Here is a 12,050-nt window from a genome sequence, read left to right as displayed (position 1 = left end):
GGACCTCTAGGAAGAACAGTTTAGAACTGATAGAGCTATCCAGTATAAATAAAGTTAGTTTAGTTTAGGTTTCCACCTGTAGTATAACTGGATCAATAAGAGATGATCCTTACTGGACCTCTAGGAAGAACAGTTTAGAACTGATAGAGCTATCTAGAATAAATAAAGTTAGTTTAGTTTAGGTTTGAAGGATGTGATTTTAATTTAGTTTCTCGAAACAAAAATGTTGTGCAAATGAAAGGGATTAAAACCATAACAAAAGATGTAAACAAAGCTCGAACATGCGTAGAAGCGACTGTAATCCAGCTTTAAAACTATCGCAGCATCGTTAGCACATTTGAAAGTGTAAATTTCGCATTTTAATAGAAAAAGTTAAAGCTTTTAGAGTGGACTTAAATTACTGGAAAATAACATTTCTCGTGTTATTTTCCTGAAAATAAACTGAAAATATCAGACTTCAGAAGAACATTTGATTCGGCACCAGCTCTCTCTCTCGGCTCGAGACATTTTCAAATTCATTTTTGGAAACACCGCAGCAAATTCCAGGAATTCCTGAGTCCTGACAGAAAAGGAGGCGCCTTATGCAAATACTTTATAAGGAAGAGATATTTGTCTTCATAAACTGATCATTTTGGAGAAGATTTCGAGAAAATACAAACGCAGACTTCTCTAAGAACGAACACTGTATCTATATTCAGTCTATACAGCGAGGTTTATACTACAGAGCGAGAAACAACACAGAACTTGCTTTATTATTACGACACAAGAACGACGTGAAATATGGCTTCATATATACAAGGCTACGATGAAGAAAGGTTCGTGAACAAAATCGATCGGAATTTCCGTTGCCAGATTTGCTTAAATGTCTTGAAAAAGCCAGTTATGTGTTCGAGAAACCAGCATTCTTTTTGCCGTTGTTGTATTACGAAACATCTGGAAAATTCTCAAACATGTCCAACGTGTGCTGATGAACTGACCGTAGAGACTTTGGCCGAAGCACCACGAATGGTAAAAGATTTTTTAAATGAATCGAAAATTCGTTGCGTTTACATCGACAGAGGTTGTCAAGAAGTTGTAGAAGTGCAGCATCTTGACCGCCATGAAGATACATGTGGATATACACCAGCCGTTTGTACAAACCAAGGCTGTGGTTTAATTGTCAACAAGCGTGATCTTATTCACCATGAAAGTGAAGTTTGTGAATTCCGAAAGTTGAAGTGTCACTCGTGCGGAGAAATGACCAAAACGTTGGCAGATATGGAGGAAAGAATCGCGAATATCGAAAATAATAATGTAACGATTGCAACTAAAATAACAAATTTGGAAAAAAATGTTGCCACTGTTGTGAATAATATGGAGAAAAACACGGCAGATATAAAAGCAGATATGGAAGGAAAACTCGAAGCGGTTAACAACGAAGTCAAAGGATTGAAAACAACTTTGGTCAGAGCTTTTGATGAAATGAAGGACGTTCTTATCACGATGGAGGGCAAGAAAGAAGAAAACACAAGAAAGGTAAGAAATAGACCAAGTGAAGATAAGGAAAATATAATTGTTGCTGGAGGTGTAGGAACTAACTCTGTAGAGATGTTTAACTGGCGTCAAAGAACATGGTCACCATTACAATCAATGCCAAAGAACCGTTTTGGAGCGACTTCATTTATTTATAACAATCATATGACTATAGCTGGGGGTTACTGTGGTGGGTCTGGCTTTGTTGATGAAATGATTAGAATGAATATTGACCCAAACCCTAATCTCACAACACAGTGGAGTGACTGTCCTGTTAAACTACCTGATAAGTTGGAAAACCACAGCAGTGTGCTGTATAATGATCAGTTGATAGTCTCTGGAGGTGAAAAGAGAAATGGTGTATCTGACTTGATCAGAGCAGTCCAGCTTGTTCCTCCCTATACTGTGAAGACCTTATCAAGAATGCCAGAACCAAGACAAGGTCACAGCATTGAAATATTTGATGATAACTTGTTGATAGTTGGTGGAACTACAACTGACAATTACGACGACAACCTCAGCAGTGTTGTATTGTACAATATAAAGAAGAATGAGCTGAAACAGTTGTCACCACTGCCATATGAAGTGAGTCTCATGGCAACTGTGAGATGGGGAGACAACATTGTTGTTATTGGTGGCCTTGACAAACATGGCAAGTATTTAGATACAGTTATCATTTACAATGTCAAGACAGAACAAAGTCACATGCTGCCACCAATGAGATGTAAAAGGTATGGATGTACTGCAGTTGGTATTGAAAAGAACATTGTAGTCCTGGGAGGATATCATAAGCGACGAGAGCTGAAAGTAGTTGAATGTTTCAACTTTGAAAGTTATTCTTGGGAAGAACTTCCAGAAATGTCTGAAGCAAGATACTGGCACACTGCTATTGTTGTGTGAACAATATGTAAGGTATTAAGTGAAAACTCCTAACATATTATGAACAATTGAAATGAACTATAAGATTTTCACAAAGTTATAGAAATTGATTGTAGCATTCTAAGTTGATTGTCAGACATATACTGATTTGTATTTTTGTGATTGAATTTGAGTCAGTTCTTGGAATTATATGTTAAAGAACAATGACAAATATATGAAATAGATATTTTCATTGAGGAAGGTTTAAAATGAAACATCAAATAAAAGAATTCAAACAATAGGTAGGTGCATGAGTAAAAAAATTTGATTAAATATTGACCATGTTGGATCAGAGTTATTAGTTTCTATTAACTGCAGTTTGGATTAAAAAATTCAACTTTCCTAGAAGGATAAATATTTCTGGGAGGAGACATAAAATGAAACCTGGTAAAGTTACGATATTTCAGAGCATGCGATGCAGGGAATATTTCTGATGTTAGATTTCAACATTGATAATGGCACCTGTTCATCTCTACCATGATGTTTCCTCAAGTAAGAACGAAGATTGTGGATTCACAGTTTAGGTAAGTTTCCTCCTGTAGTAACACTGGATCAATAAGAGATGATCCTTACTAGACCTCTAGGAAGAACAGTTTAGAACTGATAGAACTATCCAGTATAAATAAAGTTAGTTTAGTTTACGTTTCCTCCTGTAGTAACACTGGATCAATAAGAGATGATCCTTACTGGACCTCTAGGAAGAACAGTTTAGAACTGATAGAACTATCCAGTATAAATAAAGTTAGTTTAGTTTACGTTTCCTCCTGTAGTAACACTGGATCAATAAGAGATGATCCTTACTAGACCTCTAGGAAGAACAGTTTAGAACTGATAGAACTATCCAGTATAAATAAAGTTAGTTTAGTTTACGTTTCCTCCTGTAGTAACACTGGATCAATAAGAGATGATCCTTACTGGACCTCTAGGAAGAACAGTTTAGAACTGATAGAGCTATCCAGTATAAATAAAGTTAGTTTAGTTTAGGTTTCCTCCTGTAGTAAGACTGGATCAATAAGAGATGATCCTTACTGGACCTCTAGGAAGAACAGTTTAGAACTGATAGAACTATCCAGTGTAAATAAAGTTAGTTTAGTTCAGGTTTCCTCCTGTAGTAACACTGGATCAATAAGAAATGATCCTTACTGGACCTCTAGGAAGAACAGTTTAGAACTGATAGAGCTATACAGGCAATTAAATATGCAAACATTTATTATAAAAACAAGATTATAAAGGAGTTACATCTTAAAACATTGAAAATTTTATACGTCTTACATCTTAAGCAGGTTATATCAGAACATTAACACCAGAATATCTATATATTGTTAGTACAAACATTGAACAGAGTCAGACAGAAACGTAAGATTAAAAATCGCGTATTGCCTTAAATCCTAACTAAACTGTGTAAATATTTTCCAAAGTCAAATCATCGTTCTTCGCCCATTAATGGTTGCTTTGAGGAGTCTCCGTGCGATCCTAAAATATGGAGACGATATGATTAGATTTGCCATGAAATAATTTGCCTAATGTTTGGTTAGTGAGACCAGTAAAAGTCTCTGAACTTTGTGATCACGTGAATGACATACCTCCATCATGCGGAAAGGACGTGTTTATTTTATCCATGACGTCACGTAGCTCAGGGTCTTGTATACCTCGAGAACCTGTGACCAGCGGTTTTCTTTCACCATCGTTGTCACTATCGCTTGCCGTGGCGTCACCATGGTAACCAGGTTTCTTGACTGAACCAGATGAGGACGCTGGAGTCATTCGCGATCCTGATCTTTCAGACGGCTGGGAATAAAGTTTAGAATTGATAGAGTTATCCAGTATAAATAAAGTTAGTTTAGTTTAGGTTTTCTCCTGTAGTAACACTGGATCAATAAGAGATGATCCTTACTGGATCTCTAGGAAGAACAGTTTAGAAGTGATAGAGCTATCCAGTATAAATAAAGTTAGTTTAGTTGAGGTTTCCTCCTGTAGTAACACTGGATCAATAAGAGATGATCCTTACTGGACCTCTAGGAGTAACAGTCTAGAACTGATAGAGCTATCCAGTATAAATAAAGTTAGTTTAGTTTAGGTTTCCTCCTGTAGTAACACTGGATCAATAAGAGATGATCCTTACTGGACCTCTAGGAAGACCAATCAATATTTACCTGTTCAAGCAATTGTTTCAGCTTCGTCAACTGTTGTTGCAATTGCCGATTGTGATCCTCCAACACTTTGACACGTGATTCATGACGTGATCTGTGCTGACGTAGCAACTTGATCTCGTTCATGACGTCATTCTCACGATCTTGTCCCGAGTGAGGATCGTCGCGACTCGTCGTCAACGATTTTAACTGGCTGAGTTCTTCCATTAGGGTTCTATGAGAAAATGAAAAATATTTAGAAAAGTTCACGTTAATTTTCTTAGCGATTATCACAGCACGGTTTTCTAGAGGCAGCAAATCGGCCTTTCTGTTAAATATGGACTTTTCGGGCACATAAAATAGTTTCTTTCCTACTTGTTTTCATCTTGAAGATCAGTGATCGTCTTGTCCAAATCTTCTTTTTCTTCCTGGGCCAATTCCATCAGAATTTGAGTCGGGCTTCGCGGCTGCTAAATTAAAAATACATAACGATTAACTCATTAACTGACAGTACTCCACTGATGAGTAAAATCATCTGACATTAGATAGAATAAAATACTAAAGTAGGTCACATCTGGGTGCATTGCAAGCTAATGGGTTAACAAGAGACACTGACAGATAGTTTTGTTAACTTATTAACTGACAGTACTCTTCCACTGATGAGTAAAATCATCTGACATTAGACAGAGTAAAATACTAAAGTAGGCCACATTTGGCAACTGCGATTAAAAATATTTACAGCCTATTTGAAACAGCGTAGTATATGTCTTTTAATAGCATTCTCAGTTAAACAAAATCTTATATAAAATGCACGGGAAATCTAGACTTTATGTACAGAGAAATACATAAATGTAGACGAATTTTGAACAAAATAAATGCCATTTCTTGATCAACACTTACATTAGCAGGCGTTCCTGGCTCAAGGCTAGAAAACACATACAAATCAAATATTAGCGATAGAATACAATTTCGTAAAAGCGTTTTTTCGGATAGGATAACCTAATATAGAAATTTGCAATAGGTTCTCATTTGCGGTTGGGTTACGACATACAATATAATTGGCTGCATTTGGTGAAATATTTTGTATAAAAAGCTTGTTCGTGGCATAGCAGCAGAACTAAAGCCAATAGGCTAGGATTTTAACTCCATGCAGAGTTATTATGGGTTTATCATTTTTTAATGTTGAATTTTGATATCAAATTTAATACATATATCTATGTTCTTGAAAGGAGAGCTTTGTGGAATGATCCTTACTGGATCTCTAGGAAGAACAGTTTAGAACTGATAGAGTTATCCAGTATAAATAAAGTTAGTTTAGTTTAGGTTTCCTCCTGTAGTAACACTGGGTCAATAAGAGATGATCCTTACGGGACCTCTAGGAAGAACAGTTTAAAACTGATAGAATGTTCGGAGCATAAATACTATAAACTTATTTTTTATATCATCAGATAATATATCATCAAGTACTATAATTTGATGATTAGGGTAGGTTTTAGCATACAATTATTTATTTTAATTTTACGTTTATTTAGGAGACAAACACACCTCTTACAATAACGCGCGATAATTTTATGCTCATCAAAATCATCGTTGCTGCTTTTACTGAAAGTTAAACGGAATCACATTTAAGTTAGAGTACCATTAATGTAGAAACATTTTAGATCTTACGTTTAGAAGAAATAATAATCTTATAGTTAGTATATTACTGTATTTTGTTTGAAAGAATATATAACAACAAAATTTAGTCAAATCAAGAGAAAGAAATGGAGTTATATGTCTACAGTATTAATTAATTGCGATTAATTTAGGTCATTTTTTAACACCGAAAGTTACAAGGTTAATCTTGGGAGTGCATATTTTCAGAAATGCCCGAAGTGTTGGCGACAGTTTCTGATAGCTCGGTTGTTTCCTATGTACATTTGGGGGTATTTTCTACATCCCTACACATCCCTACATATCCCTACCTCTTTCCTTTCTTCTGAGGTGTCTTGAAACTCCCACTGCCTTCCAAATCAGCGAGTCTGAAAGAGATTTAAAAACACTCTTATTCGCAGAAATCACTATATGTTTTGAAACGAGAAAGCTATAATAGAGATCAGAGCAACTGGAGCGCTCTTATACCAAAGATCCCGACCGGTACCCCCACGTGGAATCAATGTCGCCATTCTTTACAATACCTGTTAGCAAACATGCCCAACTTGTTATGCATGTCCTGATTATGACTCGGGGGTGGTGACTGAGGTGTTTCCAGGTTCGTTCCCTCCATTACTGTCTGTACTGGAAGATAACCAAGATGTTTTGGCGGTTTATTCTTGTATTTCCGTGGCTTCACCTTGTTCTTTACGACTTTGAAAAAGTCCTTCACATCCTCCGGGCCGGTTGTCTAAAAACACATCGAAAATAACAATGAAAAATGCCTTTAACGACATCTGAGGATTCTTGAAAGATAATCCTACTGAATTGTTTTCAAAAGCCCAAAACTCAAACTGATTTGCTGTGCTTTCGACCAAACACAAGGATAATATTTTCTCTTATATATTCGCCGTTTGATATTTGGGTTAAAATATTTCGTGAAAGTTTTATATCTTTGGCAAATTACACAAAAACACAGTCGTTAACTATATATATTTTCACACATTTTACCGAAAGGCAGTATTGATGCATTGGATGTGTCACGTAGTGATTACGAGAGGTTCGACCAGAGAAGAAACAGCTTTGGCAGACATCATAGTTGAAGCATTTCAAACATCTGAAGCGAAGTCCAACTATTGGGTATTCTTTACAGATCTGGCATTTCGATTCGTGTTTAACACTTTCAGCGCTGGCAAGACGATGAAGAGTTGGGATCCAGATGACGCTTTGAGGCTCCTTTTCAAGCCAGTCCAGGAATTGTTGACAAGTGATGGAGTCGGGTTTCTTTGCCTAGGAATAAAAAGAACACACATCAATAAGAGATGATCCATACTGAACCTCTAGGAAGAACAGTTTAGAACTGATAGAGCTATCCAGTATAAATAAAGTTAGTTTAGTTTAGGTTTCCTCCTGTAGTAACACTGGATCAATAAGAGATGATCCTTACTGGACCTCTAGGAAGAACAGTTTAGAACTGATGGAGCTATCCAGTGTAAATAAAGTTAGTTTAGTTTAGGTTTCCTCCTGTAGTAACACTGGATCAATAAGAGATGATCCTTACTGGACCTCTAGGAAGAACAGTTTAGTTAAAATTTTATGGTTGCTAAAACTTACTCGTTCAAAACAGCTTCGCACACTTGGTTCGATATTGCTGCCACCGAAGGCTGCCGCTTCGCCCAGTTGTTTTGGGATCTAAACGGATATCGATAATTTTTTTAGCCAATACAGTATATAGAATATGAATTAAAAAATAACGCTGAATTATACTATATCTATAGACTTGACTGGTGATAAATGGAACAAGAAAGAGAAACATGCCTGAAGTTGGTCATGTAGTAACAGCCCAAGTTTCTTTGGCGAGACATGGTTGGAAGAATCAGACACGAGAGAGAATAGATCTGAAAGAAAATATTTAACAATGTCAATTTTATTTAGCGGGCGACATAGTAAATCTTATTTCGTTCAAGGTGGGATATTTACATCTGTATTTTTCGTCCAGGGGTCCTTGAGACATGCTGATCAAGCCAACTTTGAAAGAGAGTTCACGGATCTTCCCAATACGACCACTAAAAATATTGTATTAGAGAGATGTCTGTATTAGAGAGAGATGTCTGTATTAGAGAGAGATGTCTGTATTAGAGAGAGATGTCTGTATTAGAAAGATGTCTGTATTAGAGAGATGTCTGTATTAGAGAGATGTCTGTATTAGAGAGATGTCTGTATTAGAGAGATGTCTGTATTAGAGGGATGTCTGTATTAGAGAGATGCCTGTATTAGAGAGATGTCTGTATTAGAGAGGTGTCTGTATTAGAGAGGTGTCTGTATTAGAGAGATGTCTGTATTAGAGAGATGTCATTATTAGAGAGACGTCTTTATTAGAAAGAAGTCTGATTGACTGCGATGTAACTACCTGTCATAAACATTCAACAGCCAGTTAAGACTGAGATCAATGGACAACGGAATATCAATGGCTTCCTTCTCTTTCATATCCAGTTTATCGAAGATGAAAGTCAACACTTTGACCATCTCGGAAACACCAATAATATCCTCATGAGAACCATGCATATTGTGACGTTCTAATGCTTCAACTACAACATTCTTCTCTACCATATCCACTGAAGAAAAGAACAAGCCAATGAGTTTTGAAGGAAAAAGATCCGAAAGAAATAAACTGAACTTCCAGCGCTAAATAAACACTATATTCTGATAAGTTTAGTTAGGAAATGAATACGGCGTAACTTACGGCCAGCGGCTTTCTGGATACATCTGAGTTTCATAGCTGTTCTATAAGCGCTCCATCTAATATCATTCAACTCCGCTAAACAATAAAAACCGGATTATTATTAGCAACTTTTTCATCGTACAAGCAATTAGCAATTCGTATCTGGTTGGGTCTAATGATTCACGATGATAAACGATCAGGAACGTAGCTAGAAGCTTAATTGGGGGGGTGTATATTCATATATTCGTCTTATGCCCGACTGATTTCTTTTGTACGCTATTGTTCCTACGTTATATAAACATGAATATATGAATATACACCCCCCAATCAAGCGGACTAGCTACGGCCCTGTAAACGATATGTATTTTCTTGATGACTTATAAAAAGAAGCATTGAATATGGATAGATTTTTCTTTGCGAAAAATCGATTGAAAAGCGTTTTAATTTACAGAGATTGTTCGTATCAGGTCTGGGTGGATGTTATCGAAGTCATACTGTACATTGTTGTGACGTATACTTACTTAATTGATGGAAAAGATCCGTCATTTTCGGATGATCCCATTGGGTAGTTTCCGTTTTGTGACTGGGAAACACAAATACACAGATATACACAAATATTTCGGTAAACGCAAATAAACACAAATATAAACACATAAACAAATTGTGAATCTGAGAAGCATTGACCTGGGGCCGGTTGTTCCAAAGGCGTTTAGCTTAAACGGTGGATAAGCCAAAGTTTAAAAATACTCTCATAGATCTTGTGAATGACTCAACCTGCTTCTTATGCATTAAATATGTACTTCCATTGACAATTAAACTATTTACATCGAAATATTTCAGCTCAGTTGTTCAATAAATAGATAATTTTGTTTTCCATTTTGAACCTATCCACCGTTTAAGCTAAACGCCTTTCGAACAACTGGCTTCAAATTATGAGATTGTTGAAGCCGTTCATTAAATATTATTCTCGTGGGAAAACTATTTTATCAAAGTGTTGAATAATATTCTTAATGTTCGCTACAAACTTACTTGATATAATAGGGGACCTTGTTTGCAGATATGGCTCTCTCCCAAGGACGAACGACACTCGCTGTTGATGAAATAAAGGATAAGATATTGAAAACCATCCCTAGGACTATTGTGTTAAAACGTTGTGGGGTGTTAAACACTGTCAGATAGTTTTATCAACCTAGACAGTGGAAGACAGTGCGATACAGCGAAGTACAACACAGTACATCACAGTACAACAACCTACATCGCAGTATATTACAGTACATCAAAGTACATCGTAGTACATCACAGTATATGGCAGTATTTCACGGTAAATATCGCTATACACAACATTACCTCACAGTATAACACAGTACATTAAAGTACATTACAGTACATCAATGTACATCTTAGTGCATAACAGTACATGGCAGTATTTCATGGTACATCGCTGTACATCACGGTACATTACACTACATTGCAGTACATCGCAGTACATCATAGTATACATTTCCGTACGACAGTACATCACAGTACATCGCTATACACCACAGTACGTCACGGTACATCACAGTACCACAAAGTTCAACACATTCCCTCACAGCACATCACAGTACATTAAAGTACATCAACGTACATCATAGTACACCAAAGTACACCACAATACAACACTGTCAACGCAAATTTTCGCAGTGATTACCTTGCAGAGGTTCTTGCGTGATGTTCATATCATATTCAGTGATATTTTCTTGAATCGTGTTTTCCCGATTCAACATCTTCATTTGAAGTTCCTTCCAACGTCTGTGAAGATCATCAAGACGGTTTTGCCAGGGCGACGGTAGAATCACATTGCATCGTCGCAAGTTATTCTCCACGCCATCTACATCATCAAACATGCCTTGTAATGGGGAAACGATCGTGTGGAAACGCTAGAAATTACAAGAGAATGGTTACATTCGATAGAGCTATCCAGTATAAATAGAGTTAGTTTAGTTTAGGTTTCCTCCTGTAGTAACACTGGATCAATAAGAGATGATCCTTACTGGACCTCTAGGAAGAACAGTTTAGAACTGATAGAACTATCCAGTATAAATAAAGTTAGTTTAGTTTAGGTTTCCTCCTGTAGTAACACTGGATCAATAAGAGATGATCCTTACTGGACCTCTAGGAAGAACAGTTTAGAACTGATAGAACTATCCAGTATAAATAAAGTTAGTTTAGTTTAGGTTTCCTCCTGTAGTAACACTGGATCAATAAGAGATGATCCTTACTGGATCTCTAGGAAGAACAGTTTAGAACTGATAGAACTATCCAGTATAAATAAAGTTAGTTTAGTTTAGGTTTCCTCCTGTAGTAACACTGGATCAATAAGAGATGATTCTTACTGGACCTCTAGGAAGAACAGTTTAGAACTGATAGAGCTATAATTTAAAATACAGTACCTTCATATTATCAGACTGGTCCTGGACAACCTCGATCGTAACTGGTTTCCATTGATTGCTGTAATTCTCAGCTTCCTGGAGTTTTCCATCAAGATCTCGCATGTTCTTCTCGAGAAGGTTTAGCAACTGAAAGGTTGGAATTTGAGAAAATGAACACAAGACTTCATCAAAAGTGACTTACTGTAGATGAGCTAGAAAATCACCCCTCGAAAACCAAACAAGGTTTACTATTGATGCTTAATTCTTAAATTATTTAGTATTTTATACCCGTAAAGCTTCGTCCAATGTCTTCTGCCAAGCGTCGCTGTTCTTGGCGAGTTTTGGCCAGCGGTCTCTGATTGCACTGAGTTGAACGCGAAGGTTATCAGCAAGATGAGCCCGCGATGGTGAGGCTGGGTGTGCTGTGTCATGAGTCTCTAAATGACGTTTTCCCGACTCCAAAGCGCGGTCGATGACCAAACGTTGCATGTTCATCTTGTTCTTGAATGCCTTAGTGGATCAACGGTAGGATTTAGTCCATAATGTATCTACATACAGTACATCTGCCTTTCTAATACAGACATCTTTCTAATACAGACATCTCTCTAATACAGACATCTCTCTAATACAGACACCTCTCTAATACAGACATCTCTCTAATACCGACATTTCTCTAATGCAGACATCTCTCTAATACAGACACCTCTTTAATACAGGCACCTCTTT

General features: G+C 36.8%; 1 protein-coding gene across 12 annotated transcripts in view; it reads right to left on the bottom strand.

Moving 5' to 3' along the window:
* The window catches only part of LOC114537829 (dystrophin-like), a 68,784-nt gene that overhangs the window by 18,928 nt on the left and 37,806 nt on the right, over positions 1 to 12,050 (bottom strand). For 2 of the 12 annotated variants that reach the window (XM_028558934.1, XM_028558938.1), the window contains exons 47-60: positions 11,613 to 11,834; positions 11,346 to 11,471; positions 10,604 to 10,832; positions 9,943 to 10,003; positions 9,435 to 9,496; positions 8,935 to 9,009; positions 8,602 to 8,806; positions 8,172 to 8,257; positions 8,010 to 8,089; positions 7,806 to 7,883; positions 7,203 to 7,481; positions 6,737 to 6,942; positions 6,524 to 6,580; positions 5,460 to 5,484 (exon numbers count right to left, since the gene is read on the bottom strand). The exons of 7 other annotated variants lie outside the window; for them this stretch is intronic. In XM_028558934.1, the coding sequence (XP_028414735.1) occupies positions 5,460 to 5,484; positions 6,524 to 6,580; positions 6,737 to 6,942; positions 7,203 to 7,481; positions 7,806 to 7,883; positions 8,010 to 8,089; positions 8,172 to 8,257; positions 8,602 to 8,806; positions 8,935 to 9,009; positions 9,435 to 9,496; positions 9,943 to 10,003; positions 10,604 to 10,832; positions 11,346 to 11,471; positions 11,613 to 11,834 (1,791 nt within the window). Of the gene's footprint in view, positions 1 to 3,621; positions 3,904 to 4,013; positions 4,219 to 4,583; positions 4,795 to 4,934; positions 5,030 to 5,459; positions 5,485 to 5,986; positions 6,162 to 6,523; positions 6,581 to 6,736; positions 6,943 to 7,202; positions 7,482 to 7,805; positions 7,884 to 8,009; positions 8,090 to 8,171; positions 8,258 to 8,601; positions 8,807 to 8,934; positions 9,010 to 9,434; positions 9,497 to 9,942; positions 10,004 to 10,603; positions 10,833 to 11,345; positions 11,472 to 11,612; positions 11,835 to 12,050 lie in introns of those variants that run through there. 3 more of the 12 variants (XM_028558933.1, XM_028558939.1, XM_028558941.1) reach the window with 3 other exon arrangements.

This window comes from Dendronephthya gigantea, unplaced genomic scaffold (genome assembly GCF_004324835.1).
Source record: "Dendronephthya gigantea isolate DGI-Jeju-01 unplaced genomic scaffold, DenGig_1.0 000165F, whole genome shotgun sequence".
Lineage (NCBI taxonomy): Eukaryota > Metazoa > Cnidaria > Anthozoa > Malacalcyonacea > Nephtheidae > Dendronephthya > Dendronephthya gigantea.
Note: the sequence above shows the minus strand (reverse complement) of the source record. Positions and strands in the feature narration are given on the sequence as shown.